The sequence below is a fragment of the Bos javanicus genome, chromosome 10 (assembly GCF_032452875.1).
Source record: "Bos javanicus breed banteng chromosome 10, ARS-OSU_banteng_1.0, whole genome shotgun sequence".
Taxonomy (NCBI): domain Eukaryota; kingdom Metazoa; phylum Chordata; class Mammalia; order Artiodactyla; family Bovidae; genus Bos; species Bos javanicus.
The window spans coordinates 78,782,374-78,799,038 of NC_083877.1; the positions used below are offsets into that span (position 1 = coordinate 78,782,374).

The window sequence follows — 16,665 nt, forward strand, 5'->3', positions numbered from 1 at the left end:
CTCACCACTTTCTAGTTTTTTAATCTAGGACCACTCAAGCTCCTTATGTCTCAAAATTTTCTGTGAAACATGGGATTAAAATAATATGTACCTCTTATGGTGGTTGTGATGATACAAACAAGGTTCTAACTGGCACAACTAAGCTGCTTTGTAGCAGGTGTTAAATGTTCACAAAATTACTTGGTTAATTTAAAAGCCAACAGGGGCTTCATGGTAAAGAGTCCACCTGCAATGCAGGAAACCTGGATTCAACCCCTGGGTTGGGAAGATGCCCTGGAGAAGGGAATGGCTACTTAACCCCAGTAGAATTCCTGGAGAATTCCATGGATAGAGGAGCCTGGTCCATGGGGTCGCAAAGTCGGACATGACTGAGTGACTAACATGCTTTTAAAAGCCTAGGCTGTGATACCAGTTGATTTAAACACAATACTATTAAGGCTAGTGTTGTAATTTCATTAACCAAAAATTGCTCCATGGCCAATCATGTCAAAAAACCCTTGGAACTGAGTGCAGGAAAGCCTGAATAATCATGGATGACTCACACCAAATCAAGCTACTAAAAATCTCCATTACCTGATACAGCCATATTACTCTCAAATGGGAATTATTTTTTTCTTAGATTAGCAATAGCAATATCAATAAGCTCTCCTAACTCTCTGGCAATCATGTATTTATCAGTACCCCAAAATTCAACAATCATTTCAGTAAGCTTGTAAGTAAAACACTGAAATCTGAAGGATGGAGGAAGGAGACTCCCACTTCATACATGTCTGTGGAGGAAGCTCTTTTTGAATGCCAATCCCATGTGCCAATCTGAGCATAAGAACACAACTTACTCTTAACAGTAAATTCATTAAAAAAGGAACAACTCATTTTTAAATCATTTTACTGTTTATACCGTAGTCACATTTGAACTGGCAGAACTGTTCCCATGACAGACCAGAGACCTGTTATTCAAGGAAAAATAAGTGAAGGTTTTCCTAAAGCTTAAGGAGAGACGTCCCATAGTAACTAACACAAGAATGGCTGTAGCAATCCCAGACAGTGGTGCCAAGGTGTGTGAGCAGGTAGGAACAAAGGGTGCTCTGGAGTAGCTGGCCAGTACTACTGCTTCCTAAAGGGGTTTCTTATTATGTTCGGGAAGCAGATGCCTTGTAACAGATGTATAATTGAAGTAGGGTGACACTTCTGCAGCATAAATTCTACAGGTTTTGGGACAGGTTCTACAAATTTCATTGGTGATTGTTGCTTAATTATGATTCTGCAAACGTAGATCCCATAAACAGACATTCAGGGAAATTTTACAACTGGTGAAATTCTTAAGCCAAAAAATAAATAGCCACACAACAAACCTACACACCATGAATTAAAATGGTGACATGTTAGGCCTTCTGAAAGAACCAGAGCAGGAAAGCTTATTCAAACAGAAGATCTTCATCCTTCTCTTCAGCCAGGAGATTAGCAGGCTCTATCACCTCTCCGGCTGCCCTCCGTTGCTCCAAGTCCTTATCAGACTTCTCCTTGAGAATCTTTTTCTTCTCCTGTATTTTCTTTAACCTGTAAGATAAAGGAGGGAATTTTCTGAACAATGTTTTGGTACTAAGTGGAACTGATTTCTTCTAGTTTTGTAACAAGGATAATAAACACCTCTACAAAGTCAAACAAAATTCTGCCTTTATTAATTTCAATTTTGTTAATATATTTATGACCCTTTTTTTTGAAAAAGACTTGATGTTGAACACATTCGTGGCTCAAATGGTTAAGAATCTGCCTGCACTGCAGTTGGCCTGGGTTCAATCCCTGGGTCGAGGATATCCCCTGGAGAAGGGAACAGCAACCCACTCCAGTATTCTTACCTGGGGAATCCCATAGACAGAGAAGCCTGGTGGGCTATAGGCCATGGGGTCTCAAGGAGTTGGAAATGACTCAGCGACTAACACTTTAACACACATTTTAAGCTAATAACTGATTGCAAAAGCTCCTATCTCAGGGTGAATAAACTTGAACATTCACGTGATGATATTGAGTATTCAGACATTAAAATTCTGGATCATTCAATTTGGATTACCACAACTCTGCATACCAACTGAAGAACTAAATTTTAATAATGATGATTATAAATCATAATCAAATGCTACTCAAGGTCCAAGACAGTCATGGCTTGCCTTCATTTATTTTGCACTTCTCTGAACCTGGCACACTGACCCCTGCATACCACCTATGTGGTATGTATTGTTCCATAAATCAAGGTAAACTGAAGTGTTCAAATAGGAGATGGCAAGAGTGAACATCAACATTTTAGGAATCAGTAAACTAAAATGGACCAGAATGGGCAAATTTAATTCAGATGACCATTATATATACTACTGTGGGAAAGAATCCCTTAGAAGAAATGGGGTAGCCCTCACAGTCAACAAAAGAGTCTGAAATGCAGTACTTGGGTGCAACCTCAAAAATGACAGAATGATCTCTGTTCGTTTCCAAGGAAAACCATTCAGTATCACAGTAATCCAAGTCTATGCCCCAACCAGTAACACTGAAGAAGCTGAAGTTGAACGGTTCTATGAAGACCTACAAGACCTTCTAGAACACCAAAAAAGATGTCCTCTTCATCATAGGGGACTGGAATGCAAAAGTAGGAAGTCAAGAGATACCTGGAGTAACAGGCAAGTTTGCTCTGAGTACAAAATGAAGCAGGGCAAAGGCTAATAGAATTTTGTCGAGAGAATGCACTGGTCATAGCAGACACCCTCTTCCAACACAGGAGAAGACTACACATGGACATCACCAGATGGTCAATACTGAAATCAGACTGATTGATTATATTCTTTGCAGCTGAAGATGGAGAAGCTCTATACAATCAGCAAAAATAAGACCGGAAGCTGACTGTGACTCAGATCATGAACTCCTTATTGCAAAATTCAGACTTACATTGAACAAAGTAGGGAAAACCACTAGGCCATTCGGGTATGACCTAAATCAAATCCCTTACGATTATACAGTGGAAGTAACAAACAGATTCGAGGGATTAGATCTGATAGAGTGCCTGAAGAACTATGGATGGAGGTTCATGACACTGTACAGGAGGCAATGATTGAAACCATCTGCAGAAAAAGAAATCCAAAAAGCCAAAATGGTTGTCTGAAGAGGCCTTACCAACAGCTGAGAAAAGAAGAGAGTGAAGGCAAAGGAGAAAAGGAAAGATATACCCATCTGAATGCAGAGTTCCAAAGAATAGCAAGGAGCGATAAGAAAGCCTTCCTAAGTGATCAATGCAAAGAAATAGATGAAACCAACAGAATGGGAAAGACTAGAGATCTGTACAAGAAAATCAGTGATGCCAAGGGAACATTTCATGCAAAGATGGGCACAATAAAGGACAGAAACCGTATGGACCTAACAGAAGCAGAAAATACTAAGAACAGGTGGCAAGAATACACAGAAGAACTATACAAAAAAGATATTAATGACCCAGATAACCATGATGGTGTAATCACTCACCCAGAGCCAGACATCCTGGAATGTGAAGTCAAGTGGGCCTTAGGAAGCATCACTACAAACAAAGTTAGTGGAGGTCATAGAGTTCCAGTTGAGCTATTTCAAACCCCCAAAGATGATGTTGTTAAAGTGCTGCACTCAATATACCAGGAAATCTGGACACTTCAGCAGCGGCTACAGGACTGGAAAAGGTCAGTTTTCATCCCAATCCCAAAGAAAGGCAATGCCAAAGAATGTTCAGACTACTGCACAATTTCACTCATATCACACGCTAGCAAAGTAATGCTCTAAATTCTCCAAGCTAGGCTTCAACAGTACATGAACTAAGAACTTCCAGATGTTCAAGCTAGATTTAGAAAAGGCAGAAGAATCAGAGATCAAATTGCCAACACATGCTGGATCACAGAAAAACCAAGAAAATTCCATCTCTTGCTTGAGACATCTACTTCTGCTTCATTGACTACAGTAAAGCCTTTGTGCAAATCACAACAAACTGTGGAAAATTCTTAAAGAGATGGGAATACCAGACCACCTTACCTGCCTCCTGAGAAATCTGTATGCAGGTCAAGAAGCAACAATTAGGACATGGAACAGAATGGTTCCAAATTGGGAAAGGAGTATGTCAAGGCTGTATATTGTCACCCTGCTTATTTAACTCATATGAAGAGTACATCATGCAAAATGCCAGGCTGGATGAAGCACAAGCTGGAATCAAGATTGCAGGGAGAAATATCAATAACCTCAGATATGCAGATGAAACCACCCTTATGGCAGAAAGCAAAGAGGAACTAAAGAGCCTCTTGATGGAAGTGAAAGAGGAGATTTAAGAAGCTGGCTTAAAAAAATCAACATTCAAAAAACAAAAATCATGGCATCCCCCCATCCCATCACTTCATGGCAAATAGACGGGGAAACAGTGGAAATAGTGAAAGACTTTTATTTTCTTGGGTTCCAAAATCACTGCAGATGGTGATTGCAGCCATGAAATTAAAAGACACTTGCTCCTTGGAAGAAAAGCTGTGACAAACCTAGACAATAGTATTAAAAAGCAGAGATATTACCTTGCCAACAAAGATCCATCTAATCAAAGCTATGGTTTTTCCTAGAGTCATGTATGGATGTGAGAGCTGGACTACAAAGAAGGCTGAGCACCGAAGAACTAATGCTTTTGAACAGTGGTGTTGGAAAAGACTCTTCTTGACAGTCCCTTGGACTGCAAGGAAATCAAACCAGTCAATCCTAAAGGAAACTAGTCCTGAATATTCACTGGAAGGATTGATATTGAAGCTGAAACTCCAATACTTTGGCCACTGATTCAAAGAATTGACTCACTGAAAAAGACCCGGATGCTTGAAAATATTTGAAGGTAGGAGGAGAGGAGGATGACTGAGGATGAGATGGCTGGATGGCATTTGTGACTCAATGGACATGTATTTGAGCAAGCTCTGGGAGATGGTGAAGGACAGGGAAGCCTGGTGTGCTGCAGTCCACGGGGTTGCAAAGAGTTGGACATGACTGAGTGACTGAACAACAACAGCAGCTTTAAATGTTAGCCTGCAGCCTGCCAGGCTTCTTGTCTATGGGATTTTCCCAGCAATACTGGAGTGGGTTGCCACACCCTCCTCCAGGGTCCCTTTCCAACTCAAGGATCGAACCCGAGTCTCCTGCATTGCAGGCAGATTCTTTACTGCTGAGCCACCAGGGAAGCCTCCCCTCATGAGACACCCACATAATCACTTCCATTTGAAAGAATTATCAACACTATTTCTAGTTTCTCTGAAAGGCCTACGTTTTCAGAGAAACCACATTTTAGTTATGTGCAAAACTTGGCACAGATTGGTCTCCACAGCCTTTGGCAATATCATCTCTTGCTTCTTACCAGAATAAAACACAAGCTGTGCTAATTCTAAAGAACATAAGCCAACAAGTTTCTCAGCAAATCAAGTCTTTGGAATATGGAAAAACAAAAAATGACCAATAACTTCCAAATCCAACAAACCTGTAGAACTCCTCTCGCTCTCTTTCATCCAGCTCTGTGATGATATAAGCAAGGGTACGTTCAATCCGGGGAATGATGACTAGAGTTTAAAAGTATATATGTAGTCAGAACTTCAAACCTCTTTTTAAATTGCCAGTGCTCATTTGTACAACAGTTACTTAACCATAAATGTACATTTAATGCAAAAAACAAAAACAGAAAAGTAAAACGCAGTGTAATCCCACCACCCTGGGTTAACTATTTAAATATTTTGGTATGTGTCCTGTACTGTCTTTCTATGCACAGGTAACACTGGGCCATGATATATACAACGCTGAATATACTGAATTTATATGAATATGTAACACTGAACCACAAATTCTATTTTAAATATAACAGCAATCTAAACACTGAACAGAGGGAGTACAGTAAGTTGAATTTTGTGTCAGTCATAGGTTCAACTTTACACAGAATTTCTTTATTCTGCTTCTAGAATGTGAGCTCCTTGCGAATTGGAACTTAACCCATTTTGTGTTGCTTGCAATTCCAGGCATGAGGCTGGCACAAGCAAGCAGTCAGGAAATGTGTTTTGAGTTTTTAAAAAATGAGATAACTTCCTCTTTAACACTAACAGATCCCAAGCAAAATAATTTCCCTGTTGCTCAAAGTTTGCTACTTTCTTACCTTAAAATTAAATAGACGTTTCTTTAATGAAAACTGAGCCTTTTAAGGAAAAAGTACTTTGGCAACATTAAGGAGTCATAGTTTTAAAATAATGAAATAAGAGAAATGGAGGATAAAGGCATACAATAGGAAAACTTATTTTGAGAAATCAAGAATAAGAGATAAGGCCTAAGAAAGATTTAAAGTTAAATACAGTAAGTCCTCTACATAAGAACTTTCACATTGTGAACTTCCAAAGATACAAACGTGCGCTCACATGTCTAACGTACGTTGTCACATGCATGCGTGTGGTTGTGCTTTTGTGTACTTTACTGTACAGTACTTCAGAGTACAGTAGCACAGTGTATTTCAAGCCCAGGATTTCTGGAAGCCAGTGTAAAAGCAGTGATTGCTGTAGCTGGTACAGCACTCCCTAAACACCACTGGATCGTTTTTTCAAGAGTAGACGGAATTCAATCCAGCAAGGAACCTGTGCCATCAACATCAGGCTTGAGTGAAATCAGCTTGTCCTCCGCCTGCTACTGCTGATGATCCATCTCCTACCTACCCTTTCTCCTCCAGTTAGTAACTCTTCCTGCCTGTTCACTCGATGCCAACTGTTGCACTATACTACTGTATTTTTCAAGGTACTATAAGATTTAAAATGTCTTATTTTTCTGTTTGATGAACACTTATCTGTACTGACCCTCTGCCCTTCTCACTGTGGACAGGGGCGACATCTTACTCAGCAGGCAGCCAGTGCCTGAGTCCTAGCAGGTCTGAGACAAGGATGGAGGCGGGGACAAAAGGGCAGCTTAAACTCACCATGTTCAATAGCGTTTACACGCCTGTTGGTTATCTTAATAGCTTCATCCAAAGTAACAAAGGACGTCTAAAATAAGAGGATAAATTAATAATGTAGGCTCAAAATTTTCTTCCTAATCATAACCTGGCCTTCACTCAGCACTTGTAGAAAACATTTGGAAACCAAGACTACTACTTCTCAACATACTTAGAAAACAGAAGTCTTATGAGGTTTCCACAGAGCTAACATGACTTCCATTCTATTAGAATTCATTTACTTCAGACTCACCTGAAGTTATAAAAATGGCAAGAGGAAGAGAATCATACACTAAGGACCTAGACACATATTAACTGACCACAAATGGGAAACAAAGGCTTTCATGCATAAATCCTATAACATATGCATTTAAATCCAGTGTTGACTGTTGCTGTTCTCACCTAGTCAAGAGTGAAGCTACACCACTGCACAAACATTGTGTTAGTGATAAAAAGTAGGGACAATGGTGCAGAAGCCCCCATTTCAGAAATCAAGGCATTTCTGGCTTGTTTCACGCAGGCATGGCAACAGTTTAAAGTACTAAGTGCAATATGCTCCGATTCAGGATCTGAGTCTCCCCGACGTGACTGTTAGATATCAAACTGCAGGACTTACCTGCAGTGAAGCCAGTTCCACCAGTAGTTCCACTGCTTTGGCATAATTCCTCTTCAGTTTAGCCAACTGTTCCCCACCTCTGGCTAAACCAGTCAGTTCATAACCTAAAAGAACCAGTCAGACAACATTTGCATTTAGAGTACTCTTCCCCATAAACTTCCCAAAAGATGGTAAGTCAGAATTAATACTAACGACAGAAAAACAAATTTAGCGACCCTATTCAATGCACACACAAAGTGCCCATTTCACTCCCCCAAACCATCATGCCTGCTGCTATTTGCACGGGGGCACTATTCTAACTATAGGGGAAGCTGCTGACTAACCTTCACGTGCCCAGCTTGTAGACTATACTGCCTGATGCCCCAGTACAGTGACAGTCTATTAATAAGTGATGCTCTAGAATGCTTCTTCATTCAAGCTGTACTAAATATTCTATGTGAACCAATTAAATAGGAGGGCTAAAGAAAGAATATCTTTATTTCTATGAGAAAGAGCTGATAACTTTGGAAAGGCTCAACAAAGATGTGTTACCACCTAAAACATGCTGTCAAAGTAGGAAAAGTGGAAAGTTATAAAAAACTGAGGATGAGCTGGCTATAAAAGTTTAGGAAGATTCAGCATTCAGGTTGTATCACAGTGTCTAAGAATTCAAAGATACCCAAACTGCAAATTACAAACAATGCATTATGGGTGTGGTATGCAGAAAGACAACATGGAAGTCTAATTAGTGGATTCATACTCAAAGGTCAAGGCTTTGTATTTTTAAAATTTGGAAATGACTAAATTTCTAGGTGGAAATAAAGTATTTTAAGCAATGTACAATGTTTTACGACTCCACACAATAACACTTTTTTGATTAACTGATAAACTACTGTCTCAACTGTATCTGATAAGAAGGCTTACCAACACTGGAACTACTGAACTCTAATAAGATCTATCAATCATCATTGTTTAAAATAAGGTTCATTTAAAGAGAAACTAGAAGAATCCAGAGACACACATAAGAAGTTTCACACTTACTGTCAGTTCCTTCATGATAATGTTCAAATACTGGCAATGTAACACCTGTTAAACAGAAACATATATGGATTCACGAAAACATGTCCTTGAAGTATGGCTTCTTATCCATGGTTTCCTGTTCCTTTTTCAGGAAATATTCAAAAGTCAAGAGACTGCCTGGAATCATAACTAGTTTCAAGGAATGAATTTAGGAACCTGCCTTCTTAAGTGTTCATTCCTATTCCAAAGTCAAGTTATCCTTAGTAAGGGATCTGGTTGTTACAATGTTTGGGTTTTTTTTCCCTTCAGCTTTGAAGTATACTTAAAATGTAAAAAGCTGCACATATTTAATGTGTACATTCTGATGAGTACAACATATGCACACACCCATGAATACCATCATCACAATCAAGGTGATAAACATATCCATCACTTCCAAAAGATGTGTCCCTTTTCCTATGTGTGTGTTAAGAATACTCAAAATGAGATCTACTTTAAGTTTCTAAGCGTAGAACACCAAATTATTAACTGTAACTACAGACTGTACAGCAGGTCTGTAGAGTATATTTATGTTTAATAACATTTTATATCCACTGAATGACCAGCTCCCCAGTTCCCCTACCCCCATCCCCAGGCAACCACCAGTTAACAACAGTTTCAACATGTAAAGCCAATCAACTTTGTCTAAGAAGAAAAGATTAACTGGGCCATTAAGATCTTGCTGTATACATGCAAGTGAAGTTGCTCAGTCGTGCCCGACTCTTTGCGACCCCATGGATAGTAGCCCGCACCAAGCTCCTCTGTCCATGGGATTTTCAAGGCAAGAGTACTGGAGTGGGTTACCATTTCCTTCTCCAGGGAATCTTCCCAACCCAGGGATCGAACCCAGGTCTCTCACATTGCAGACAGACGCTTTACCATCTGAGCTATATAGCTATATAAATATGCTATGCTAAGTCACTTCAGTTGTGTCCGACTCTGTGCGACCCCATAGACGGCAGCCCAACAGGCTCCCCTGTCCCTGGGATTCTCTAGGCAGGAACACTGGAGTGGGTTGCCATTTCCTTCTCCAATTGCTATATAAATGGGTTGATTTAAAAATGTTATCTTTCTCTGCCAAGAGTTTTAAAGGGTTGAAAAGTTACCTGCTACATTATCTTTCTTTGCTCTAATCTTCACTTGGGCCTTATTTACATTTTGGATAACTGTGGTGCTGCAGAAAAAGAAAAGGCCTTGATTTAGTTGCGTCTTTAGAGTGAGAAGTAAACCAGCAGGGACCTATAAAGTATTTCAACATAAGCAAGATTTCACAATTACGTTTTGATGATTGTCTTTTCAGAAAAGGAAACCATCACTACTACCAAAGGAGAGCCTCAGAGAGCAAAGTATGAACAACATTCAAACATTAACCATAAGAATACAAAGAATGGTTTCAATGTACATAGACTGCTTAAGTTTTCAATCAGAGATGTGGTGCGTGGATGTGACTTTAGGGATTTTCATTCCATTGATGTAATTAGGAGAAGATCTTCCTTCCTTTTGGGTGTGCTATCAAACCTTCCAGTATACTGGAAGACTAAACTGAACAGCAGCAGTTCAGTTCCTTTACCCTGGAACCTATCTAACTTCCATCTGGCTGCACCTGACTCCCCATTTGTTACCATCACAATTAAAGTGTCTTCCCCATAACCACCCTAAAACATTTTCACATACCACTCACACACTATTTATTCCCACCCTCTCATGAAAAAGGCAATGCAAATCGTTATCTTACTAATACTGGTGAATATTAAAGTCTACTACTTCAAAAGGACTCACGCCCTTCAAGCTGTAAGACTGTCCATAGGTAATGTTCCTAGAGAACACAAACTAAGAATGGAGGCACTGTGTTATTGGTAAAGAAGACTAAAATAAAAAACCCTGAAAATATGTTCCACTTCTGCCCCGAACAGTAATTTGACTTCAGGAAAGGACAGAACTTAAACTAAGAATTACAATGCTCACCTGGTCCACCTCACAGGCTTATAGGGAGAATCGAATGACGTTATCTAAACATATGTAAAGCAGTAACTAAGCCATTTTGTACACTTTGTAAGGCATACATTGATAAATGCCATAAAGTCCATGCTCTTTAAACAATCAATTCCATTCTTTAAAATTTTCCTAAGGAAATGATTCAATAGAAATAAGTATATAAAGATGTTCATATCTTTTCTAATATTCTGAAAATCACCCCAAAGGCCCATCATTACAGGAAAACATTAACAAATTATCATACATCTAGAGAAAGATTATGCAGCTGTGTGAAAATGAGGAAACGTTTATGATACAATATTCTGTGTGTGTGCACACAGCATTTAGTTGCTCTGTCATGTCTGACTCTTCGAGACCCCATGGACTGTGGCCCTCCATGCTCCTCTGTCCATGGGATTTTTTTAGGCAAGAACACTGGAATGGTTTGCCATTTCCTCCTCCCAAGGGATCTTCTTGACCGAGGGATCAAACCCATGTCTCCTGTGTCTCCTGCCTTGCAGGCAGATTTTTTACCTGCTGAGCCATTGGGGAAGCCATTATTTAGTTTAAAAAAATAAAAAGACTATAAAAAATAGACGAGAAGGGGGTGACATAGGATGAGATGGTTGGATGGCATCACTGACTCAATGGACATGAATCTGAGAAAACTCAGGGAGACAGTGATTGACAGAGAAGGTTGGTGTGCTGCAGTTCATAGGGTCACAGAGTCCGACATGACTTAAGAGACTGAATAACAACAACAACAATAAAATATTAAGTATCCTCTGCCTGAAGAACTATGTAACAGGTAATGTACATTAGGGTGGTGAAGTGTTCTTATTATATCACTTGTCCTTAAGGCTTTTATATGTACATTAATTAAAAGTGGTTTTAATGAAATTTTGAACACGAAGGCACTTTGTTTTTCAAAATACCCCACTTTACCTGAAGTCCCCTGCTGTGAACTTGGCCTCAGCAAGTGAAAAGGCAGCTTCTCTCATCACTTCACCCATCAACATTTTAGTCTGGAAAAGCATAAATCAACAGCCGATTCAACCCAAGTTTTTATACAGGGAAAGGTGGTATCATAATCATGTCCCTTTAACAACCACCAGTGTTTCATACCAGGTGTACACATAAATATTGATCTGGTAACAATAAAATAAACACATCTAATTTTGCTTGAAAGGTTTGATTATGGATACTAACAACATGGCAAAATTGTAAGTTTTATAATATATTACAATAGAGACACTAAAAAATTGAAAACTAGATCTTTACTGAAAGGCCTACCTTATTCCTGAATGGGTCCATGGCAATTTGTTCAAATTACTCTTTTAGATTCACTATACTGCTGTCAAAATCCTAATGGCACAGTGATTCTAAAATAAATCTGGAAGATGTAATGTTTGAGAATACCCAATAATTTTTTTGAAAGAGAAGACAAACTGGGACAGGGGGTTAGAAAGTTACCAGACAGGCCAGAGGAGCAATTATAAGAACACAAGAGAAAGAGCACTTTAGGCAGAAGGAAGAGCTAATGCAAAGGTCCCAGTACTGGATGTTAGAAAAAAGCTCCAAATGAGACCAGAGGGGCAGGCAAGGGCCAGAACAGATCAAGAGGGGCTTGGGGGCAAGAGTAAAGAGTCTGAATTTGATTTCATGACCTTTCTGATACTGGTTACATTTATAACGGCATTTTTAGTTTTGAAAGAAAAATATTAACAGCCATGCTGGATTTTCCATAGATACTTCTAAAACACAGTTCTAAGCAAACTTCATTCTACCTCTATTATCTTCTTAAGGATCTGTCGAAATCGAAGAGTTAAGGCATCAGATTTTTTCTTCAGGAGGTTTCGACCTGTCTGTGCTCCTTTTAACCGAGCCTTCATGATGGTCTGTGCCCTATGTAAACAAAGTTAAAGAAATTTAAGATAAAAATACTTCCCTAATATGCTGTTAAAACCCTGCTTTATCTGTTGATGTCATGGGCGCAAGAATATACAGCATTTGTGGCTGACAGGCTTAACTGGTTTCTCAATATTGTAGATACCACCCGCAGTGTTCCAAAAGTGAGAAGTATTTTTTATATAAAATGTAACAATCCTTTAATAAGTATTTATTAAATAAATTAGTATTTAATTATTAAATAAATAAGTACTTATTAAATAAACATATAAAGAGCCCTATTTTATGATGTCAGCATTGTCTACTTACTTGATTTGTGAGTTGTAACAATATATGTATTTCCATTAAGGATTTTAAAATTCTGTCCATTAACAGCAAACTTTGAAATGCACTTATCTTCAGGGCCAACAACTGCACTTTAAGGGACTTATGGACTGACTGACTCCCACATGTACACAAAAACATGTACAAGGTTAAGGATGAGTACTCCAGCCTTATTTGTAATAGCAAAAGGGTGGAAACAAATGTCCACAAATCATGGTTCATCATACAACAGAATGATATGCAGCCAGTAAAACAACAACAAAAAAACAGTAATGCAGATCCGCATGTATTCCCAATATTACACTGTCTTAGTCACACAAAGTAAGGGATACGTGTGCTTATATAGATACAGAGAACAGTTCTAGAAAATTTCACAGAAACTGGTAACAGTTTCCTTTCAAAAATAAGGCATTTACTTTTTAAATGGAAAAAAACAGATTTACTCTTTACTACTACACTGTTCTACCTTCTGAATTTTATACCATAATCATTTCTCACTTTTTTCATTAAAAGTGTGGCATGGAAGTGTTTTGATATCACCAGTGAAGACTCTACTACCAATCACTTTATTAATTTGTAAATGACTCTACGTGACAAATGACACATAAGTAAACACTCCTGAGAAGTAACAAGCCACTGAAGTCTCCCTACCTCATTCCAATCTTTTCCCATCAGAAACCCCCAAACTGAAAGCAAGAAAGCAACAGCAAAAACCAACATTTCTGTTCTTGCTACCATATGCCAGATAAAATTCAATAATGAGGAAGAAAAAGTGGGTAGTCAGATTCAATAATAGTTTGCATGACATACTTAGAAAAATTTAAGGGGATATAGTTTCATATGACTGGTGTTATAATCAACTGCAAAATAGTTTTTACTAAACTTTTGGGTAAATTCTTAGATTATGAATCTTCTACCATAGGCCAAAGGTTACTAAGACTATTCTGTAGCTGGAAAGGGCTTTAGACATTATCTTGCAGGACAGGAAAATGAAGCCCAGAAAAGTAAAACAACTTTCCCACAGTTGCTCAGTGAAGAAAAGGCAGAGCAGGAACCTGATCAAGATTTCTGACTCTAGAGATTTAACCAAGGCTCAAACTAAGGCTCAAACCTAAGTCCTCTGTACTCCAACCTGTGCCACACTGCTTCAGCTACAGATTATAAACTGCCTCAGGCAAACAGTTCTGTCTTTGAAAAACTAGCTATTAGTGGCTGAAATTGCACTGACTAGCCTCACTGGAGGTCTACCCAAGTGAAGCTGGTTCAGTTTCCAGCCTGAGTAGGAGCTATGCACCCCACTGTGCACATTTAACATACCGCATTGTTGACACTAACCACCAGAATTTGGGTTCAAAGAGTTGAACCAAATTTAAGTCAAATCCTAGTATTTCATATTGCAGCAAGTATACAGTAAAAAGGTGAACTGTTTGTGAATTCATGTTAACTTTAATCTATATTTAACATCTTTTCTGGTGAAATAGACAAATTTTAATTCTTGAAACTCAGAGTGATTTGCCCGAGGGCCTACAGTTAGTATGTAGTAGAACCTTGATGTGACTGATTTCTGCAGATGCCAAATCCTTCATGCCTCTTTTGCTTCTACTCTGAACTTGTTTTTGCTTTCTGGTGCCTAAGTAGGTGACAGTGCCATCTTACAGCATAATACAATAAGGTGAAAGTGTCTGAAACAAATCACTAGTATATTTTCTAGCCTAGTTCTTAAAAAACTTCATTTATAAGGTACAAAGCTGCTCGGCCCTACAAAAAATGCTTGACCTTCAGCTAGGATGATGACTTTGCTTCCAGCTGAATCAAAGACATCTGACTACATGACAAAGTACCTGCTGATAGGCCTTGGGAAAATATTTAGAGGAGCAGCTACTTCCTGCACCTGACTTTCCTCTAAATCAGCAAGCTGGACACTCTCAAACAACAAATTGTCACCTCCCCAAACCTATCATTCATGTCTAAGCCCAAATAAGCGTATTCTCACCTCCTAGTCTTAAAGTAAAAACATCAACAACAAAATGTTAACATTCTGACTACTACCAAAGATAAACACAGCCAGACATTAATTAAAGTGGTGAAAAGACATTATTCCGTAACTGCTGACAGCAGGGGAAAGAGCTGAGCTCTTTTCCGATGGTGCACAGGTGATTAAGCATTTTAAAAGGAGTAAGTGGACACGATTTGGAGAAGAGAAAAATTTCAAAAGGTTGAGCAATGGAAATGCCATCAGGCCAACTGTGTCTGCCAGCAAGCAATTAAGGAAGGGGGGTCAGAGGCAGAGCCTACGGTGTTGCATATTTGGGTAGATATTTTACCGGGTGCTGGAATCATCTTAGGAACACAATCTTAGGCTACCAGAAACCAAGCTAGAGTCTGGTGGTCTCTCAGTGCAGGGGTTTGGATGGAGTCAAGGTCATAAGTGCTGGGAGTTCTACAGTCCTCACAACCCCAGGGTATTCCTGATCTTTATCTATTTCTGAAAGCACTGCCTTTCTCCACAACTGACTTGCTTCCCACCTAGGGCAAACAGCTATTAGAAAGTCAATAGATAAGGTAAAAACCAAACAAAAGCCCCTTCATTTCATTAAAACCCACGAAGAGACAGAAATCTAGGTTTGGGGTTTAAATAAACTCTTACTTTAACCGTCCTCAGATTCTCTGAGAAAAGTCAGGAAGAAGAAAAACAACACCGCATACCCAAAGAGTTAGGGCCAAAATCAAAATACCCAACTGTCCAAAGCCAAAAGTGATTTCTGCTCCTCAGCGAAAAAAGAGTAAGAGGAAAATGAGAGGGCAAATAAGAGCAATCTTTATCTTCCACACGTTGTTAGGCACATTTGATAAAACGTCAAAATCTTCTCCTGCCGAAGAATTTAGACCAAAAGAGAAAGAAGACCACAACCGAACAGATTCCACGGCCATGGGTTCATTCAAGCAACATTTTCTGTGGACGATTAATAATCAAGACATCTCTCATCCTGGAGAGAGTTCCCAGTTCAGTGGTAAACGTACAATAATCTTCTATCCACTTTACAATGAGATGGACGATATTAATATAATGAACACTGAATAAGATGCAATGGTGATGGAACAAAATGAGCGCCTCAGAAATTCAGGGATAGCTTCCCACCACATGCGACATTTCAGGGGATCTTGCCAAGATGAACCTGACGCCCACGTTAGGGCGATTCAACCCCCCGATATGGCCTGCTTCACATCGCAGTCAACTTCCCTTCTCAAAGCATTTATCAAACTTCATCGCCTGGTCTATATCTTCACTGAACCGTGAGCTCTATTCTGGAAGCAGTAGCGACAACTCAGTTATATAAATCTACTGCCCGGATCAATAGGGAATGTGAAATGAATGGCTCGATTAATGACTGAGGTCAGCAGACCTCCACAAAAGTCAGCAGCTCGGGGTGGACTCTGTCCAGTCTGGTTCAACTCAGAGCCAAGGGACTCGTCAGGGAGCCTTGCCCTAGACTCAGGAAGAGGCCTGAGAGCTCAGGATCGGCCCAAGATACAAGGAGCCCCGCCGCTCCAGGGTAATGAAGGGACAGCGGCTCAGGCAGGTGTTCCTGAACACCTGCTCGTTCCATTCTTTTACTTACATTCGCGAGGGAAAGATTTCAATTCGGTCTTTGCCCGACATTCTGACGATGACTGTTCGGCTCGGGTCCCTGGCCGGGCAACCGTGGCTGCAACAACCCAGCCACTGAGTCTTTCTCTACCGGAGTCAGCTGGTGTATCACGTGACCCTCTCCCGTTGCTAAGAGGAAGCTAGGCTATACAGCCTTCACTTCCCCTTCCTGTCGGT

At 39.6% G+C, this 16,665-nt stretch overlaps 1 protein-coding gene across 1 annotated transcript; it reads right to left on the reverse strand.

The window, feature by feature from the left end:
• Positions 1 to 869: 869 nt before the first annotated feature.
• Positions 870 to 16,574, reverse strand: ATP6V1D (ATPase H+ transporting V1 subunit D). The gene is made up of 9 exons (XM_061429190.1): positions 16,460 to 16,574; positions 12,395 to 12,512; positions 11,553 to 11,632; positions 9,740 to 9,807; positions 8,616 to 8,660; positions 7,596 to 7,699; positions 6,965 to 7,031; positions 5,498 to 5,576; positions 870 to 1,557 (listed from the first exon to the last, which is right to left on the reverse strand). The coding sequence occupies exons 1-9, from the start codon at positions 16,498 to 16,500 to the stop codon at positions 1,416 to 1,418; spliced, it is 744 nt and encodes a 247-aa protein (XP_061285174.1). The 5' UTR covers positions 16,501 to 16,574; the 3' UTR covers positions 870 to 1,415.
• Between the last annotated feature and the right edge of the window lie 91 nt (positions 16,575 to 16,665).

Excerpts from the sequence above, each read along its gene's own strand:
- ATP6V1D (XM_061429190.1), bottom strand. The coding sequence starts at position 16,500 with ATGTCGGGCAAAGACCGAATTGAAATCTTTCCCTCGCGAAT. Across the intron at positions 11,633-12,394 it reads TCCTTAAGAAGATAATAGAG|ACTAAAATGTTGATGGGTGA; the intron begins GTAGAATGAAGT and ends ATGCTTTTCCAG. Across the intron at positions 1,558-5,497 it reads GAGCGAGAGGAGTTCTACAG|GTTAAAGAAAATACAGGAGA; the intron begins GTTTGTTGGATT and ends TTTATCTTACAG.